The sequence below is a fragment of the Sapajus apella genome, unplaced genomic scaffold (genome assembly GCF_009761245.1).
Source record: "Sapajus apella isolate SASKATOON/1434 unplaced genomic scaffold, GSC_monkey_1.0 scaffold52, whole genome shotgun sequence".
Taxonomy (NCBI): domain Eukaryota; kingdom Metazoa; phylum Chordata; class Mammalia; order Primates; family Cebidae; genus Sapajus; species Sapajus apella.
Genome location: NW_022436992.1, coordinates 11,738,331 through 11,759,669, shown reverse-complemented (window position 1 = coordinate 11,759,669; position 21,339 = coordinate 11,738,331). Strand labels below are relative to the sequence as shown.

Below are 21,339 nucleotides of genomic sequence, written 5' to 3'. Positions count from 1 at the left end.
GGCTCCCCAAGGGAGTGTACAGTGGTGACAAGAAGCCAGGTTTGGAGGAGGGTGGCCTGACTGTGCTCCAGCCCCTGCCTTACCCCTTGCTGGTCACAAGGCCTTAGACAAGTAAGTGACTGGCTGCTCCATGCATTGGAGTCCTGTCTGTAAAAGGGGTTCCCTGAGACAAGGCAGCCTAAGTGGGATAAAGCTGTAAAGCACTTCACACGAGGCCTATGTGAGCCAAGAGCTAACAGCCCTCTCCCTTTCAGGGGCACAAATGGACTTAGTTCTGTTAACTTTGTTTTCCCTGGAAACCTGATGATTGTGGAATGTCAGGGTGTTCCCTGGCAACAGTGCTCATGGTAAAGCTGACCCCTGCTTGGTAAATTGCTTCTGGACTAGGAGTTCTCCGTACAGCCTCTCAATACCCAGTGAACCACGGCTTTGGGTTTCTTCAGGGTGGTGTCTTCTGTAACTAGGCTGGCTCCTTGCAGGGACCCTGAAATCTCCATCTGTGGGGTTGTCACAGAAGATGCCACCTTCTATAGTGCCTGGGCCAGGCCTGCTCCTGCACCCAGTCAGCTTGACCCTGAGTTGGCACCTGGGGTGACCTCATCTGTCAGGTGAAAAGATTAAACCTCCAGCTCAATTCATTCATTTACAAACATCTGTTGAGAACCTACTCTGGGGTGGTAGGTTATGGGAACACAGTGTTGAGCAAAACAAATCCATTCTCTGCCCTTGAGGCACATACAGTTCTGTGGAAAGAGGGCTGTCAATCAAAGCATCACACAAACAATAGTAAAAGAACACCCTGATAACAGGTATATTGTGCTATGAGTGTAATGGGGAAGTTTGAGCTAGTTAGAGAGGCCAGGGAAGAAGTCATACTGGAGCTGGGATATGATGGATGAACAGGCATTAACCAGACAAAGAAGGAGGGAAGGAAGACTCCAGAAGGAGAAACAGCACAGGCAAAGGCTTTCTGGGCGGGGGATAGTGCATGGTGGAGAGAATGAGGGCAAGTAGAGAGAGCTCTGCTGCGCAGGTCCTGAGAGGCAGAGCTGAGCATGAGATCATTTAATGACCCAACGCAGCCCTGGGCGTAGATCAGTGAGAGCTGCTGCCCAAACACTGTCACGCTGCTGGCATTTTTGCTTCTTCACCTTAAGAGCAATGAGAAACAGGCTAATGCAAGATGGGGATGTATCGGTAGGAAGAGGTTTGGCCTGATTGGATTTACAATATGAAATATTAAGAGTTTATTCTGGCTGCAGGATGGTGAGATCAAGTCCGAGGGGAGTGAAATTTGAAGGAAAAGGTTTTATTGGAGAAAGAAGCCTGAGGTGTTTGCAGGCTTAATAGAGCTTCAGAGGGTATTCCATGACCCCAAACCACCCTTCCATGTTGCCAAACCACAGATTGAAGGAAGGTGGGTGTGGGCTTTAACAGAAGATAGAAGTGCCCAAGGACGCCCCAGCCATGAGCAGAACACCTTCAGGGCATTCACAAAAATAAATCAAGCCTCACAGCACTTTCTTTAGCTTAGAGAACTGCTCTTGGCATTGAAGACAGACATTTTCCATTAAATAAGGTGAATGAAAAATCATATTTCTCTTTGTCTCTCTTCCCTCCAGGCTTATATTTGGCACCCTTTACCCTGCGTATTATTCCTACAAGGCTGTGAAATCAAAGGACATTAAGGAATATGTAAGTAGCACTGTGTGTTTTGGAAGCAATTGGCTGGAATGAGGTGGGGTATGAATGTTGGGGGAAGAGGATGCCCTCCTTGCCATAGCACTGGAAACAGGGAAAAGGAGTCTCTTCATCACATTTCTCATGAGGCATCTCAGGAGTTCTCTTTCCTGTCTAGACCTTCCCCTGCCTAGACCTAGAGTGTTGAGGTGAGGAAAGCAGGGAGGTACAGCAAGGGGTGGTGACATCTGGAATTGGAGGTCTCTCAGCTCTGCCACAAACCACAAGCCACAAGTGACTTCACCTGTCTCAGCCTTGATTATTTGTCTGGAAAACACTCTGTAGACTATCAAGCACCATGACTGAGAGACAGTCCGGCATTGAGGGCAGGAGCACGGGTCCTAAAGTCTGGCAGAGCTGGGTTTGGTTCCTGGTTATGCAACTCTGTCCCCATTCCATTTCTTTCATTCCGACTCCACGGTTCAGGCTCTGTTGCTCTATAAACTTTTGAGGACAGGAGATTTTCATCATCTTATATTTCTTTTCTTTTCTTTTTTTCTTTTTTTTTTTTTTTTTTTTTTTTTTGAGATGGAGTCCAACTCTGTCACCCAGGCTGGAGAGCAGTGATGCAATCCTGGCTCACTGCAACCTCCGCCTCCCGGGTTCAAGCAATTCTCCAGCCTCAGCCTTCTGAGTAGCTGGGCTTACAGTTATGTGCCACCACACCTGGCTAATTTTTGTGTTTTTAGTAGAGACGGGGTTTTGTCATGTTGCCCAGGCTGGTCTTGAACTCCTGACCTCAGGTGATCTGCCCATATCAGCCTCCCAAAGTGCTAGGATTACAGGTGTGAGCCACAGCACCCAGTCCCTATATGTTTTCTGTAGCACATTGCAGAAGGCAAGTACATAAGAAGGGGATCTGGGAGGACATACTGGTTGAAGGGTAATATCAATTACTGTTGGATGATCTGGGTGCCCAGTCACCAGCCCTGGATGTGCTGGGTACCTTCATGCAGGAGAACCATTAGACTACTGCTGACTGAGAGAGACCTGCTGGGTAGGTGGTGAGGGAAGGGTACTACCCTTCCCCACATAGGACACAAACTCAAAGTGCAAAAGGTGTGGATTTTGGGCATCAGAAGACTGAGATCAGTCAAGACTGACATTTGAATCATGCAGTGCTGGGCAAGTAGCTTAAACTTCTGAGAGCCTCAGTGTCCCCATCGAAACAGTGGGGTGGGTAATAGCCATGCCTTTGCCTCTTTTACTCAGATGTCCCTTGGCAGGTTTGGCATAGGTGAAGAAACAATTCAAAGTGAGCTTAGAAAGTCAGTATTTTTTTTTCTCAGATTTCCCAAGAGGTCTTTTTGATGGAACCAGGCATCTCCAGATCAACTGCAACTAGAACTGACCCTGCACCCCACAATCTCCCACTTTCCCAGAACGACTTGCCTGGGCTTTCATCTTGCTGTTCCTAAGCAGAGGGCTCCAGAGGGGGGCAATTTCTTCTCTGGAGACCAGGTCCTTGGTATGTGTGAGGGAATCTCAGAATGCACGCTATAAATAGCTGTTAAATTGCGAGCACAGAACCTTCTGATTCTCAATTGACTTGGCACAGGGCAAAGCATTAGGCAGCCTCTTCTAGCCCTCACTCTCCCAATTCTTTCCCGCTTGCAAGCTGTGCCAGGGAAGGAGGCCTTGCCAGGGAAGGAGGCCTTACCAGGGTAGCATAAGATCTGATCCTCACTTTGCAGGGGCAAAAACAACTCTGTCAGCTCTTCTGAGAGAGATCAAACCCTGGTAAATTGTTCTATTCTGACTAAACTCGCAGAAGCCTGGTTTATGACTAGAATGGCAATTCATTAGAGTGAAAACCATAATTGATGAGCAGAGCAGCCATTGTGTTGGCTGCTGAGCACATGCTTTTCCCAGTAGGGAATGTGCAAGAGTTAAGATGAGAAGGGTTCTTGGCAAAAAAGGAATCTGAAGAAAGGAGCCAAGTATCAGGAGAGAACTGCCTCCTTTCTCTGCACTCACACTCCTGTGTTTCCTTCCTGCAGTCCTTTTGACTAATGGACCCATTTTATTCAAGGGAGAAACCTGAGAATTTCCTTAACACCCCCACACCCACACCCACCCTGTTGGTGACTATGTCCCCTCATCCCTATCTCCTGAATAATCTTCGAAACCAGGTCTGTCTTCCCTCTCTGCTGCCACTCTCAGAAACGAGATTCTCATCATTTTCCCTAGAAGGTTACAGTAGCCTTTTATATTAGTTTTTTATTGTCAGCATTACAAATTACCGTGAACTTAGTGGCTTAAAACAACACCTGTATATTATTTTATAATTCTGAAGGGCAGAAGTCCAACAAGTCCCACTAGGTTAAAATCAAGCAGGACTGTGCTCCGTTTGGTGGCCCCAGTGGAGAGGCTATGTCCTTGCCTTTTCCAGTATTCCTGCATTCTTAGGCATGTGTCCCCTCCTCCTCCTTCTTCAGAGCCAGCAATGTTGCATCTCTCTGGCTGTTCTTCCTTAATCACATCTCCCTCAGACTTGCTGGGGAAAGTTCTCTACTTTGAGGATTCACGTGATTACATGGGGCCCACCTGGGCCATCCAGGATAATCTTTCCATCTGAAGGTCCTTAACTTAATAATTCTACAACGTCCCATTTGCCATATGGGGATTAGGACATGGACATCTTTGGGGAGCCACTGTTGTGCCTGTCGCACTTCCTAACTGGTTCTCCTGCCTCCTGTCCCTCCTTTCCCACTCTGTTGTCCACATGACATCCAGTGCCACTTAAAAATGGAAGTCTACTTATTTCACTCCCCCAGGTCATTTAATGGCTGCTTATCACCTGCAAGATTGAGTGCAAACTTCATTACACAGCATTTAACACCCTTCTTGATCTTGCTCCTTCCTACTTCCCAGCCGCTTCTCTACACGTCTTTAGTGTTCTAGATCTCAACACCCAAGGTGTGGTCAGTGACCAGCATTATCCACATCACCTGGGAGCTTGCTTGAACTGAAGACTCTTGGGCTTTCTGTGAAAGACACAGAAACGGTTATCATGAAGGAAGTTTTGACTCGCGTTCCGCTGCAAGTAGGCGGCATGGTATGTCACGTAGGGCCACACAGGGGAACCACCAGGACTGGTCAGGAAGCAGAGGGAGATCTCCTAAATAAAAATGGGCATTTTTCACAGGATCTCTAATTTAGAAACATTGCTTAGGACATTTATAGCTGCTTATGTCTTTCCAACCAAACTTATTATACCTGGATTCAAGGTTTTGGGATGAAAACTTACACAGAAGGGAATTTATGGGAATTTGTAGAATTAACTAGATAGCAAGAGAAAGATACCCAGGAACTGGGGAGGATCCAAGGATGCTGGGTGGTGCTGACGGCCCAGCTCACGCCGTAGGAAAGGGTCTGATTTAGAAGCCTCTGCTGAAGTCACATCTTGGATACTGACTGCCTGTGCTTTCGAAGCATCGCCTGACGTTGCAGAGTCCTGGACAGGGGCCCGAATAACAGGACTTGCCTCCCACAAAGATGCTCATGTTGGGAAATGTCCCCTGCTTTAGAATGCTTTGGATGCTGAGTAGTCAGGAAAAAGAAAAATAACCAATGCAGCTGCCTCTTAGGCTGCCCCAAAACTACATCCAAGTCCACACCCACTCCTTTAACCATATTCTGGCTTTAACAACAAGCTTCCAACAAGAATTCTATGCAACCCACTCACTTGTCAAATCCAGATTCCATCAGTTTCTGAGTGCTGCTCCAGGCCCAGTATCTCTGGGCAAAGTCCTCTCCTTCTCTGGTTCTGACAGGACCCAACCTTAATTTTCAGCATTCCAAACACTGAGTCATTCTTATTGTTTTTTATTATACTTTAAGTTCTGGGGTACATGTGCAGAACATGCAGGTTTGTTACATAGGTGTACAGATGCGATGGTGGTTTGCTGCATCTACACAGGACACCAATTCTGAACTCTTTCTCAGGTTTTCCTGATGCTTTCCTCTTCCACCATCCAATTCATGCTCCCATTGCCCTCAGTTAGAGCCTTAGTGGGATTGGTTCCTTATCCTGTAATGGGACCCAAACCTTCATTCCTGAGGAATCTGAGGTCTTGGCAGTTTTGCCTCTGTAGGGCCGTAGTAATGACCCATTGACTTTTACTCCTGAACAAGACAGTACTAGGAGGTTCCCCCGAGGCTGTTTGACGTCCATCCTCTCTTCTTTCTGCCTCGTTGTATAAGAGCAGTCCTAGTTCCCCTTGATAATTAGGATCAGTTACTCTCTCAAAGCCCATAAGCCCCTTTATCATCCATTTCCTGCTGTCATGAGTATTGTGAAGCCACCAGGACACAGTGTAAGTCTCTGCTTCCGCTTCATTGAAACCATCTTGTATCCCCTGGTGGAAGCATCCATCCCTCAAGTACTAAACTCATTAAGAAGCAGAGATCAGAGGTTTGAGGATGAGAAGCAGAAATGTTGTGAGTGGGTTAGACTAGTGATTCTCAAACTTTAACATGCATGTGAATGAACAGGGGATCTCCTTAAAATGCAGATTATGGTCCAGTAGGTGTGGGGTGGGCTCTGAGATTCTGCATTTCTAACGAGCTCCCAGATGATGCCAACAGTGCTGGTCCACAGATCTCACTTTGATTGCAAAGAGCTGGTATTAGGCTTAATCACAGATTAAGGAACCCTCATTTCCTTGGTTCCTGAACCTTTAAATTCTGGTTAAGAAGCAGGGCCATATGTCGACTACTGGTTCAGAAGAGAAACTATACCCTCCAGGACTGCACACCAATCTCATAAAATACTGGCTCCCATCTGGTTTGCTTTCTGAACCCTCCAATGCCAGTTAGTGCTGTATAAGGCCAGCCACCACAGAGCATTGGGTGCATGGTAAGATCAGTGACTCCCCAAAGCATCAGCCTATTGCCTTATTTCTTTTGCTACTAAGGAGGGTTCTTGATGAGAAGCAGTATTGTGTGGGATGCATCAAAAGGAAAAGGGTATCCTCTGAGTCCACAGCTTGCTGTGTGGGCTGCCAGAAGCAGAGCAGTAGGAAAAGCAAGTCCACATGCAGAAAAAATGAATATTCCAGAAAAGACCCGATGCTGTTCACTCCATGAGGGAAGGGGCCTGGTGGGATGAACCTGCTTCCAGAAGGCTGGCCGGTGCCTTTAGATATGGTGTCATCCTGGAGATGCTTGGTCATTGCTGCTGGCAACATGGTCTCTGAGCAGTGGTTTTGGCCAGGTCAGCCTTGGTGAGAGAGATTCCACATTGCTGAGTCCATGTGCTACCTCTGTCACTTCCATTTGGCTGCTTGGTACAAAAGCCCATTGAACATGTACTGTCAAGCCTGAGGAAAGAGGCTGGCCAATGTCCACAGCCTGGCTGTCTCATGCACTAAGTCACCAGGAGCCTCCTCTGCTGTGGGATCTGTTAGTGAGCATAAGCGTTGGGCCACAAATGTATTCATTTTCTGGCCCATTCACCTCATTCCCAGACCACCTCAATAGCATTCTCTCAGTCTCACTTCTAAGAACCTCATCCTCTAGACAGAGCCTTGGCTGGTGTTTGAAAATGTACCTGGGATTTGTTTTACTCAGGGTGGAAATGACTGCCATGAAGGAAGAAGTCTAGAAGTAGGAGGGCCACAGTCTGTGTAGGGTCACGTGGGGATGCACCAGGCCAGTCAGGAGGCTGACGGAGAGTGGGAAGTGTGGGCCATGGCCTTGGTTGTGGTTTCTGTGAGAAAGGTAAGGCAAGACAGGGTAAGCAGATTTCAGATTGGCTAGGTGGAATCATTTCAGCAGGCTCCAAGGTGTGGGCGCTGCCTCTAGTTGTCTGGTACCTGGCTCTGGGGTGGTTATGGTTGGGGAATATTGCTCAACCTTTGGGAGCTCCATAAAGGAAGTAATTTAGAGTATAGGCTCTGGATTGGTTAGTTTGCATATGAAAGGTGTTCTGGGGCAAGGCTAGCCCTGGAAGGGCAGTCTCTCTGTAATCAGTGAGGCCCAAGATGCCAGACCATTGAGAATACAGAAAATAAGTAAAATGGGGTTCATATACCCGGTGACAGTACATGAATATTAACTCAGGGCATTTCTTCCTCCAGGCTAAGTGCCCTGCTCAAAGTCCTGCCCACCGGGGAGTTTCACTTCGCCACTCTCCTAGGGTCACCCCCGACCATATAGCCATCCGCAGTAAGCTTGATCTAGCAGATGGTGCAGAGTCATTTGTAAAGCAGGCTTGAATTTTTTCTTTCTCATTTGGCACAGGGAATTCCCTTATGAGGCTGAAGTGCAGGGGCCAGATGAAAAAAGAGTGTGAAAGCCTCAAGAAATTGAGTGTGCCTGGTTAGAGGAGCGTCCAAAGGTGAGGTGAGGCTAAAGAGGTAGCTAAGCCTGCTCCTCCGCAGCTCATAGGGAGGCCTTCGGCAGGCTGCCAGAAGCTCTGGCAGTGGGCAGAATGAACCATGGAATTTTAGCCAGCCTCTGTGGCTCATGGAAAGTCTCCAGGCTGCTTCCCACCCTGAACCCTGAAGCTTCTTGCTGTGGCTGAGGGTCACAGCATCTTTCCCATCTCTTCACTCCTAGCTCCTGCTCCTGATCAGTTTAGAGAGACTCCCCAGTCATGCTATCAGTGTTCCATTCGTCCAGGAGAGTTACTCCTGGACATTACCTCTCAAACTGGCCATAGCTCCCACTCTCTATTCTGACTGAAGGCCCACCCAGGCTCCTTATCCCTGTCTTGCAGGGAGGTTTGGATAGAATCTTTCAAACCTGGAAAATTATATTTCAAGCCTTGGGGAAAATAACTGTCATTTGATTTCCACAAGGAATGATGGGAAAAACCATTTCCTAGTAATTTTAGTTGGATATGGTTTCCATCTCTGAGTCACCAGTGTTCCATTGACCTTGTTAGCCTCAATAAATCATTCTGAGATCCTTCTTTCTGCATGAAAGTATTTTAAAGTAAAGGAGTGCATCATGGGAACTTCTTCAGGAGAATGCATTAAGCCCCCTCTCTGCCATGGCTGCAACATCTCTGTCCATAGCCTCAACCTCCCTCCTGAGCTTTGGTCTTGCCTTTCTAGGAATCTGTTGGGCATTCTTCTTGGCTGCCCTGAGCCACATAAAGCTCAATCTCTTCTGCCTAAATTGGCTCTTTCTTTACTTTCTTGTTGGTGCAAGTGGCCCGATAATTATCAGTCACTCGTACCCTGACTTCAACAGGTGCCGCTCCTCCCATGTTTATGCAATCATCTACTCAGTAGGCACTCATAGGAGATCTATTGCCTCACAATCTATCTAATTCTGTCTTTTCTTCTCAAAAAGCCATCTAGACAGTATTTCTCAAAGTATGTTACTTCTTAACCTTTTTGAAACCATTATTTTTGTCCCATTCACAATGCCAGCTTCTAAGCCAGTCATTTGAAACATATTCATTCAGTACCTATTTGTCAGGAACTGTTTTAAAGACTAGAGCTATAATGATGTGTAAGAAGAGCTGGTCTCTACCCTCAGGGAGCTTACAATGTAGCAGGAAAAGCAGGGAATACACAGGTACTTTGAAAGCAGTGTAGTAAGTGTTATGACAGGGAATGTGTGTGGTACTGTAGAGAAAGACAAGGAGGGCCAGGTGTGGTGGCTCACACCTGTAATGCCAGCACTTTGAGAGGCCGAGGCAGGAGGATCACTTGAGGTCGGGAGATCAAGACCAGCTGGACCAACATGGAGAAACCCCGTCGCTACGAAAAATATGAAATTAGCCAGGTGTAGTGGTACAGACCTATAATCCCAGCTACTCAGGAGGCTGAGGCAGGAGAATCACTTGAACCCGGGAGGCAGAGGTTGCAGTGAGCCAAGATCGCACCATTGCACTCTAGCCTGGCAACAAGAGAGATACTCCGTCTCAAAACAAAAAAGAGAGAGAGAAAGACAAGGAGAGGGTACTTCCCCAAACTTTGGGTAAGTCCTAGAGGAAGTCACGTTTTTGTTGAGATCTAAGGGCTGAAATCAGAGGCAAAAAAGATGCTCTGCTGAGAACTGAGAGGCCCTCTATGGTTGGAGTGGAAAATGTGAGAGCGTAGGGGTGTGGATGAGCTTTTGATGAAAATCAGTAAGGGCCAAATCACGGGTATGGTGGATCACACCTGTAATCCCAGCACTTTGGGAGACTGAGGCAGATGGATCACTTGAGTTTAAGAGTTAAAGACCAACCTGGGCAACATGGTGAGAACCTGTCTTTACAAAAAATACAAAAAAACTAGCCAGGCATGGAGGCATGCACCTATAGTCCCAGCTCCTCCAGAGGCTGAGGTGAGAGAATCGCTTGAGCCCAGAAGGTCGAGACTGCAGTGAGCTGTGTTCGTACCACTGCACTTCAGCCTGTATAACAGAGCGAGACCCTGTCCCCCCTCAAAAAAAAAAAACAGGCCAGTTCATCCTAGGCCTCACAAGTCAACTTTAGGAATATGGGCTTTATCTTAACAACAGTAGGGAACTATTGAAGGCTTTAATCTAGGAAAGAGAATCACCTACTTTGGGTTTAAGAATTTTTTTTTTTTTTTTTTGAGACAGGATCTTGCTCTGTTGCCAAGGCTGGAGTGCAGTGGTATAATCACAGCTCACTGCAACCTTGACCTTCCCAAGCTCAGGTGATCCTCCTGCCTCAGCCACCCCAGTAGCTGTGACTACAGGTGTGAATCTCCATGCCCAGCTAATTTTTGTGTTTTTTATAGAGACAAGGTTTCACCACATTGCCCAGCCTGGTCTTGAACTCCTGTACTCAAGTGTTCCACCTGCCTCAGCCTCCCAAAGTGTGGGGATTACTGGCATGAGCCACCATGCCTGGCCTTAATAAAATCATTTTGGCTGAAATTTGGAGGATGGATTGTGAAGGGGACAGAGGTATAAAGACCAGTATAAAGCTGTAACTGTATTCTAAACAGGAAATGGTGGTGGTCTGAAGTAAGGAAATGGCAGAGGAGAATGGAAAAAATAAGATAGGTTCAAGAAAAAAGCAAGAGGATAGAAGTGACAGAACTTGGGGAGTGGTTAGCTGTATTAGGTGAGGAATGTACAGTTTTCCCCAGGGACAGTGTATAATTTAGAGTTAGAAGCAAGATGTTTAGAACAGAGCCTGAGGGAGGAATTGAAGAGACTGAGAAAAAGTGGCAAGAAAAGCAAGTGGGAAACGAGGCCAATTGTAGTGTTGAGAGAACTTCTCAGTATGTCATTGTTTCACTACTAGCTGAAAAGTCACGCAAGTCAAGTAAAAACTGAAAAGAAGTTTCTTACACTTCCTTGAAGTATGTCACAAAGTGGAGGCCCCAGTGAGGCTGAGGTGGGAGAATCACTTGAATCCAAGAGGTGGAGGTTGCAGTGAGCCGAGATTGCGCCATTGCACTCCAGCCTGGGTGACAGAGCAAGACCTCATTTCAAAAAAAAAAAAAAAAAAAAAGACTAATATGTGTGTGTTTTATAGTTTTAACTCTTACATTTAGGTCTCTGATCCGTTTGAAGTTAATTTTTGTATATGGTGTGAAGTTGTCCAACTTTATTCTTTTACATGTAGATATCTAGTTATCTCAAAACATATTGATACTTTTAAAGCCCTTGTCTGCTAATTCTAATATCGAAGTCATCTGTGGATCTGTTTCTATTGACCAGTTTTTCTCATAACCATGGATTATATTTTCCTATTCCCTCACATGTATACAGAACCTTGTGTATGATTCACTGTGGAAACCCCAGGTATTTTATACATTTTTCTTATATATTTTTTAGTTTATAGCTTTAGGGGGATAAGTGCAGGTTTGTTACATGGATATATTGCATAGTGGTGAAGCCTGGGCTTTTAGTGTAACCATCAACCAAGTAGCATAAATTGTATCCATTAGGTAGTTTCTCATCCCTCATCCCCTCCTACCCCCCACCTTTTCAAGTCTCCAGAGTCTATTATTCCACTCTCTATGTCCATATTACACATTATTTAGCTCCTATTTATAAGTGAGACCATGCAGTATTTTACTTTCTGTTTCTGAGTTATTCTAATTATAATAATGGACTCCAGTTCCGTCTATATTGCTGCAAAGACATGATTTTATTCTTTTTATGGTTGAGTAGTATTCCTCACACACACACACACACACACACACACACACACACGTATATATAATATACATACATATACACACACACATATATATGTGTATGCATATATATATATATATATATATACACACACACCTCATTTTCTTTATCCTGTCATCCATTGATAGACCCTTAGGTTGTAGATTTTTATTTCCTTCTTGTAAAGAGTGTTGAGTGTTGTTTGAGCAGGCAGTTAAATTCAGGCAGATCACCTTGACCCTGTAGCAGCTAGATAAGTTTTGCTTAGGCAGGTGTATTTCAATTTTGCTCTTAGTCATAGAGCTAATCTCTTAGTGTTAGGATGTAATTTTTACTGCTAAGATGTGGTCTTCCAGATGTTTCACTGGAAATTCCAAAATGCTTACCAAACCCCTCTACCTTTGCATGACTTGAACTCCAAGCTTTATTTCCCCAACAGTGGACAGAAGCTGAATCTCTGCTCAGCTCTGAGCTTTTCAGCTTTCCAGTTGTTATCTACATTTATATCTATATGTATGTTTTTTGTTTTTTTTTTGAGATGGAGTCTTGCTTTGTCATCAGGCTAGAGTGCAGTGGCATGATCTGAGCTCACTGCAACCTCCGTCTCCCGGGTCCAAGCGATTCTCCAGCCTCAGCCTCCTGAGTAGCTGAGACTACAGGCATGTGCCACCGCACTGAGCTAATTTTTGTATTTTTAGTTGAGACGGGGTTTCACCATTTTGGCCAGGATGGTCTCAATCTCTTGACCTCATGATCCACCCACCTCAGCCTCCCAAAGTGCTGGGATTACAGGTGTGAGCCACCATGCCCAGCCATGTATGTATTATACAAACTTCTTTGTTTGGAGTCTTACCTGCTTCTGTGCCTATCAGGAGCCTGCCAAGTTTTTGAAGAGAATTTATATGTAGATTTTTGGGGCTGCCCCTTTATGGCTTCCCTATTTCTGAGATTTTTTCCTCTCCACTTCCGGCATCTCTGGCAGTCTTAAACTCTACTCTCCATTTTTTTGGACAAATAAGACCATGGATTTGTGCTTAAGTTTTGTCTGCCCCTGTGATGTGCAGAGTGGGGATTGTCCTCAGCCACACTGACCTGTACTAACTCAGTGTGGCTCCTATACACCAAGGCTTGAATCCCTTTTTATATTGCTCTCCAGTGCCTTCAAACCGTTGTTTTGAAATATTTTGTTTGGTGTTTAATGTCATTATTAGTAGGAGTCTTAGTTCAATACAAGCTATCCCAATTTTGCCAGAAGACAGGAGTAGACTAAGAAATCTGGACTTCGGCCGGGCGCGGTGGCTCAAGCCTGTAATCCCAGCACTTTGGGAGGCCGAGGCGGGTGGATCACGAGGTCAAGAGATCGACACCATCCTGGTCAACATGGTGAAACCCCATCTCTACTAAAAATACAAAAAGTTAGCTGGGCATGGTGGTGCGTGTCTGTAGTCCCAGCTACCCAGGAGGCTGAGGCAGGAGAATTGCCTGAACCCAGGAGGCGGAGGTTGCGGTGAGCCGAGATCACGCCATTGCACTCCAGCCTGGGTAACGTGAGTGAAACTCCGTCTCAAAAAAAAAAAAAAAAAAAGAAATCTGGACTTCATTCTGCAGGCTAGGATATTTCAAATAGGGTGGTAGTCCAATGAGTTCACACTTTTAGGAGAATAGTACTGGGGTGGCTCGGTATTAGGATGAGTTGCTGAGGGGAAAGCCAGGAAACAAGGGAAGTAAGACTAGTTCGAGAGAGAGGGGACAAGGCCTTAGGGAGGAGAAGAAGTAGAAATTGAAAAGGATGGTCATAAGGGAGAGACATAAAGGAAGATCAGGATGCTTAGTGACCAGGGGGGATTACTACCACACCGTCCCAGAGAGTCTGGCCCAGTTACACTTCATTCCAAGGTGTGTCTGTGTGGAGGCCTAGAGCATTTACCCGCTTGATGTTGGTCCTGAAAAATGACCTGACTGAATTCTGGGTCACGCCTGGGCTGCAGGTCTCCCTGGCTCGCTTAAGGGCCATTTGCCTTCAGCCTGAATCAGCTGTGGAACAGCCCAATTGCTTCCAGCTTGAAGATCTGGAGCTGAACTGGACATAAGCTGGGGAAGGATAGGGAGAAGGCTGCAAATGCAGGCTGTGCTGCCTGGACGTGACCCCACATCCGCCGCCGGGGCCTGTTCTTCCTGGTGTTGGGCAGCGTTTTTCCTGGACTTTTTCACCAGCTGTTTTGCTTTGTTTCAACAGGTCAAATGGATGATGTACTGGATTATATTTGCACTTTTTACCACAGCAGAGACATTCACAGACATCTTCCTTTGTTGGTAAGTACTCCAGGAGTTGGGACATTTTGAAGGATGATTTTGCTTAGTGTCGTTGGGGAGGTGGGAAAGGGCTGAACCCCGCCTCAAACCTCATCTCGGGCCAGAGACGCAAGTGCAGGGTGTTAACTGGAACATTTTCAATATATCAGTCTATAAAGTTGTTCTTCAAGTAAGTATTTATTGAATGACCTTATAAAGAGCAGTTACTGTTCTAAGCACTGGGGATATAGTCATGGACAGGGCAGATACACTTCCACAATTAATGGAGTTGGTAAAGAAGCATTCATATGTTAAAAAAGAAGAAGAATGAAAGAAACCATGCACAAAAATGTACAGGAAAAACTGAGTTTCCTTCACACACAATTCATTCTCATCATAACCACTACTTACAGTTATGTATCCTCTTAAAAAAACTAATATATCGGCCAGGCTCAGTGGCTTATGCCTGTAATCCCAACACTTTGGGAGGCCAAGGCAGGTACATCACCTGAGGTCAGGATTTCGAGACCAGCCTGGCCAACATGATGAAACTGTCTCTACTAAAAAATTTAAAAATAAAAATAAAATAGCCGGGTATGGTGGCATTCACCTGTAGTCCTAGCTACTTGTGAGGCTGAGGTGGGAGAATCACTTGAACCCAAGAGATGGAGGTTGCAGTGAGCCAAGATTGTGCCATTGCACTCCAGCCTGGGTGACAGAGCAAGACTCCGTTTCAAAAAAAAAAAAAGACTGTGTGTGTGTATGTGTGTGTATACACACATTTTATACACACACACTTTTTTTTTTAAAAGCAGTGTTATAGTATACATAAGAGTTCTCACTTTGCTTATTAAATTTATTTTAGAAATACTTTTATGTGAGCATAAATGTATTTACCTGTTTTTTAATGGCCACATAGTATTTCATGGCATAGATGGAGTATGATTTATTTAACTCATCCTCTTTTGATGGATATTTCAGTTGATACCCTTTTTTTCTCTTATAGCAATGCAGCTATTTCTAGCAATGAAGCAGTTAAAAAACAAGTTAGATCTTTGTAATGCTATATTGTGCTTTCTTAGGTGAAAGAGGCGTAAATAATCTGTAGATTTCTGTTTATATTTAAAGAGCCAAGTGTGTGCACGTGTAAATGTGAATGTGTATTAAAAGTAGTGTGGAAAATATAATTAACGAGGGTTATTTCTATGACTTGAGATCATGGAGTTGGTTTTGCATTTGCTGTGTTGTACGAATGTTTTAACCATGTTCAAGTGTCGTCAGAGAAAATAATAAAGATATTTCCACTTTGGAGAAGACACATTTTTACCCAAAAAGGATCAGTGTGAAATAACCCTCTGGGATGTCCTAGGCCAAGGAACAGACCTGAATAGAACTCTCTAAATCCTGTTGAGTCAATGGCCTTAATTATCTTAATATGTACTTTTCCCCCCAATATAGCTTTCTTCTCCACTGAGAGAAATAGATGTTTCAGCCATGTGGCCTCAAGCTGCAGTGAAGGAGTGTGGATTTCCTAACTCAATATGCTTGTGCCATCGTGCCCTGCACTGCACACAGATAACGCAGCAGACTCTGGACAGAGCTGTCTCCCTGAGTGGAGACAGAGTTCTTTGCTGAGCCATCCCTTGTCTCCCCCAGGCCTTGAGACGGGCACTGGAAGTCAGGCTGTTTTGTTTTGTTTTGTTTTGTTTTGTTTTGTTTTGTTTTGTTTTGTTTTGCTTTGTTTTGAGATGGAGTCTCACTCTGTTGCCCAGGCCGGAGTGTAGTGGTGTGATCTCAGCTCACTGCAACCTCTGCCACTTGGATTCAAGCAATTCTCCTGCCTCAGCCTCCTGAGTAGCTGGGATTACAGGCATGCGCACCACACCTAGTTAATTTTTGTATTTTTAGTAGAGATAGGGTTTCACCATGATGGCCAGGATGGTCTCTATCTCTTGACTTCGTGATCCAGTCAGGCCATTTTGTGCAGAGCTACATCAGGAAGGTTCCTGTCTGATTCACAAAGATGAAAGTAGAGGCCAGCCCAGTCAAGACTGTTTAGTCAATTAAATGGCATGGCCAGCACCTCCTGCCGTCCACCCTTTCCTCCTTGATGAGGCCATCTGTCTGATGGTAGGGGCCTCTTTTGTCCTCCCATGTTAGTCTCACTAGCTCTTTCCTGGGGCTATCAGCATTTCAGCCTCATTGCTTCTGGCTGGGTGGAAATCCTATCTAATGATAGCTGTATTCCTCCTGGGTAGCTAGAATATGCCCTTACCCTGTGGCCCTGGAATTTTAGAGTTTCATATCTTGTAAGTGCTCAAGAACAATTTCTGGAATTGATTTCATTTTTATTTTGGGAGGCGTATTAATTTTCTATTACTGCCATAACAAATTAACCGCAAATTTAACAGCATAAAACAGTACAAATTTATGATTCCACAGTTTCTATAAGTCAGAAGTACAGGTGGAATTATCCTCTGCTTAGAATCTCACAAGACCAGAATCAAGGTGTGGGCCAGCCTGGGCTCTAATCTGAAGGCTCTGGGGAAGATTCCCCTTCCAGGCCCATTCAGGTTGCTGGCAGAATTCAGTTCCTTATAGTTGTAGGACTGAGATACCCGTTTTCTTGACATATGCCACCACCGTCATCTTCAAGCCAACAACTGCATGTCGAGCTCTGCCCCTGCTTTGCTCTGTCTGCTTCTGCCACCAGTTAGGGAAGGATCTCTGCTTTAAGGGTTCTTGTGATTCGAGTAGGCCCACTCCAATAATCCCATATAATCTGTCTATCTTAAAGTCATCTGTAACCTTCATTACATCTGCAAAGTCCCTTTTGCCATGTAAATCAACATATTCATGGGAGTAACACCAAGGGGAGAAGGACATGACCAAAATTCTGCCTACCACAGCAAGACATTTGATACCTGGTGTATTTGGAGCAGGTATGCAGGTATGGGTAGAATCCCCCTCTCTTCCTGACCCACATGGAGGCCTCTTCTGCTCCGTCATTTGGTCTTGGGAAGTGAGGGTCCTTTGCTCTTCTCCTGGTGGCCCGAGCTCTGCTTCTGCAGGGAAGAGGCTCCTTAGGAACCTTTCTGTCTGCTTTATCCCAAAGCCTGATCACCCTGCTTTCTTTTTTTCTCCCAACCTCCAGGTATCATAGATCCTAGTCTTCTTCTGGCAGCGTCCTCTCTCTCCTTCCTTCCTCTCACCCTGAGAACAAGCACAGAATGGACCCATTAGGGAATGTAGCAGCTTTGCTTCGCTTCCAAGAACACGGGCACCATCCCCAAAGCTCTGAGCATTCTATTTTCTCTTTTTCTGAGACAGAGTCTGACTCTGTCACCAGGCACCAGGCTGGAGTGCAGTGGCAAGATCTTGGCTCACTGCAACCTCAGCCTCCAGGGTTCAAGCAATTCTCCTGCCTCAGCCTCCCGAGTAGCTGGAACTACAGGCGCACACCACCACGCCTAGCTAATTTTTTGTATTTTTTAGTAGAGACGGCGTTTCACCATGTTGGCCTGGATGGTCTCAATCCCTTAACCTCGTGATCCACCCACCTCTGCTTCCCAAAGTGCTGGGATTACAGGCATGAGCCACCGGGCCTGGCCTGAGCATTCTTTACTATTAAAAAAGGTTAGGGGGAGAGTTTCTGTCTTAAAATATGACTTCTGTCTTCCTAGAAGCACCTTTAACTTCTGTTCTCTTCCAGAATTGGAGGCCCTCATGTGGACCCTCTGCCTCACCCTTCACTCACCCCATTGCCCCCTTCCCACTTCTGCCCTAGGGCAGATCCCCTTCATGGTTAACTTTGTAAAACTTTCCATCTTGATGAAAACAGCAATTATTTATGGTCCCAGAATAGATAAGATGGTGGCTTGTTTCACAGGTTGTAGAGGTGACTTCATTTAGTTGTGCGTGTGTTGTTTTTTTTTTTTTTAATTATAAAATAATACAGGCTGGGCATGGTAGCTCACGCCTGTAATCCCAGCACTTTGGGAGGCCAAGGTGAGTGGATCACTTGAGGCCAGGAGTTCGAGACCAGCCTGGCAAACATGGTGAAACCCCATCTATACTAAAAAATACAAAAATTAGCCGGGTGTGGTGGTGTGGCACCTGTCATCCAGCTATTCAGGAGGCCGAGGCTGGAGAATCTCTTGAATCCGGGAGGTGGAGGTTGCAGTGAGCTGAGCTCGCACCACTGCACTCCAGCCTGGGCAACACAGCGAGACTCTGTCTCAAAAAAATAAAACTAAAAATAAAATAATACATACATAAGGAAAAGGGAAATTGAAACAATACACTGAAAAGTGTCTCTCCTCCCCCAGACCCACAGTCTCCCTCCCTGGAAGTACCCACTGTAAAGGTTACTTGTGTTTGCTTTCCTTCCAGAAATGTTCTATACACATTTATTGCATGTATTTTTGACAGTTTCATGCCATGTCTAACCCTCTTAGAATACATCTAGAGTGTCTGGATGTTATATGGCGAGAGTGGAAAGATGACAGGGCCCTGTGCTCCCCAGTGCTTTGCCTATGCCTTGGAAAAGATGGAGGAAATGTGGTGGGTGCCCCTGGCCTTTTCAAATACATCTCAGAAGTCTGGGTTCTTCAAGGTGTTCACATTACAAAATGAGTAGGGTCTTTCTCTGCCTTTCAAGGTAGGCTGGAAGAAGACTTGGTGGTGACTGTGTTGGTAGAGCCAAAGGACCCCAAGGCCTCTAGGAAACACAGGGTCTCAGTGGATCAGCCTGGATTATCTTGTGATGCCTGGCAAGGACCTGGTCCTGTATGTGATGATTCCAGAGGTAGCAGGACTCTTCCCCTCCACCCCACCCCCGCACACTTCAGTGACAGAGATTTTATGTGGGGAAGCCCTGGCTTTAAATCCAGAGTCAACATACTCTTTTTTTTGTAAAGGGCCAGATAGTAAATGTTTTGAGCTTTCAGGCCATATGATCTTTATTGCAACTACTCAACTCTGCCATTAGCATGAAAGGAACCATAGACAATTAATCAAGCATTGTGCATAACAGTGTTCTAATAAAATTTTATTTATAAAAACAGATGACAGGCTGGATTTGGCCCATGGGCCACGGGTTATTGGGACCCCTGGATCCATTCTAGCAAGGAACAGAGACCACCTTTGACAAACTCAAGGAAAAGAAAATAAAACAATGACGCTCTGTTGGTAGATGCTGAAGTAACTCACGGAATAAAAGGAAAAGCTGAAAAATTAAGACTCTGGAAAGGGAGGAGCCAGAGTGCCTTAGGAATTCTAGCACTGAAGCACTGCCAGTTACTCCCCTCAGCACTGTTTATGTGCATGCTGTGAACCTCTCAGTTCCAAATTTCACTCCCCTGTGATCTAGACATCACTTAGTGCTTACTTTGTAATGCTTACTTAGTACTACTTTGTAGTAAATAATAAGTACTTAGTGCTACTTTGTAGTAAGTACTAAGTGGGAAGTATTTAGGACTTAGCTATGATCTAGAGCACTTAGTACAAACAAGGCCACCAGGGGCCTGCATATATGGAGGAAGGGAGAAAGAGGAGAAGTTCCCAGGGAGAGTGGTCCAAAATGTATATCTTACCACAGATATTTGTACAGCCTACTATGTGCTCATTCTGTGCAGGCACTGGGTGGCTCAGTCAGGGCCAGCACCACTCAGGAGCCTTCAGGAGAGAAAAAAAAAACCCAGGGTCTTTCCAGCCCCTGTCAGGTGCAAGTGCTTGAGTGCATCTGTCTCTCTCCTTCTATCTCATGCTTTTCTTCTGTCCTGAAATCGGCGGTCCTTGCCTCTTACTGTCCTCTCTTCTAAGTAGGAGGTTGAGGGGTCACATTCTTTTTTTCCGTGGAGTATATATGTATGTCCTTCCTCTCTCCCTCCCTCCCAACCTCATTTGTTTCTTTTCTTTCATGGCTAAGATGGACAACCTTTATGCCTACCCAGAGGCCTTTTTGTACACTAGAGAGGTAACGAGGGTTCCCATTTATGCTCTAAGGGGAGAGGATTCAGAGTTCAACAGCAGCTCCCAGCTTCTTCTGATCTCATACCCCAAGGGTCAGTGGCACCCCAGGGATGCTTCTTATGTGCCCAACATACGCTATCCCTATAGTCACCAACAACGTAGACTTCCTTCACTCTCTAAAACTCAAGGCCCACTCAAGGCCTGAGGCCATTTGCTCATTTGACTTTGCAAAGGGCAGAGAGCCCTCACCCCGCAGAGGATAAACTATAGAGATTTCTGAGAGGTCTGTTTTGGACTCATTGAGGTTGAGATGTTACCAGTTAAATAGTAAGAAAAATTCTGAGGGGGATGTTGGTGAGCAATGAAAGGAAATTTGGAAGGAGGCAAAGGCTTTGTCCCCACTAGGACTTTGTTCATGCTCCCATTGTACCATTGTTGTTGGCTTACCTTCTTGTCTTAGCTCTTTGACTGGATGAAAAACTCCTAAGGGCGAGGATATGTCTCACCTGGCTCTGCTTTCCCGGTACTGCACAGCACATAACTTTCCCCTTATAGCTTTTCTTTTCTTTTTTTTTTTTTTTCTAACCTCCTTCCCTCTCTCTTTTTTTTTTTCTTTTTTCTTTTTTTAATTTGAGAAGGAGTTTCACTCTTGTTGTCCAGGCTGGAGTGCAGTGGCGCAATCTTGGCTCACAGCAACCTCTGCCTCCCAGGTTCAAGTATTCTTCTGCCTCAGCCTCCCGAGTAGCTGGGATTACAGCCATGCACCATCACGCCCAGTTAACTTTGCATTTTTTTTTTAAGAGACGGGATTTCACCATGTTCGCCAAGATGGTCTCGATCTCCTGACCTCATGATCCACCCACCTCAGCCTCCCAAAGTGCTGGGATTACAGGCGTGAGCCACCGCACCCAGCCTTAATTTTGTATTTTTAGTAGAGACGGGGTTTCTCCATGTTGGTCAGGCTGGTCTTGAACTCCTGACCTCAGGTGATACACCTGCCTACGCCTCCCAAAGTGCTGGGATTACAGGTGTGAGCCACCATGCCTGGGCCCCTTATAGCTTTTCAGTGCAACTTTTCCAACTCAACAAATCAGAAAACAATGACTCAGTCAATAAGCCAGTGTGTATCTTTGAGTGGACAAGTGTAGCAGGAATAATGCTTGAGGAAAGAAATGGAAAGAAAACACAGTGATTGCTAACAATAGGAGGCAGTCTTGAGATTTTGGTTTT

The 21,339-nt window shown here is 45.5% G+C and overlaps 1 protein-coding gene across 6 annotated transcripts in view; it reads left to right on the top strand.

Moving 5' to 3' along the window:
- REEP1 (receptor accessory protein 1) overlaps positions 1–21,339 on the top strand; it is a 119,964-nt gene that overhangs the window by 54,384 nt on the left and 44,241 nt on the right. For all 6 annotated transcript variants that reach the window (XM_032243593.1, XM_032243595.1, XM_032243594.1 and 3 more), the window contains exons 2-3: positions 1,623–1,695; positions 14,081–14,157. In XM_032243593.1, the coding sequence (XP_032099484.1) occupies positions 1,623–1,695; positions 14,081–14,157 (150 nt within the window). The remainder of the gene's footprint in view (positions 1–1,622; positions 1,696–14,080; positions 14,158–21,339) is intronic.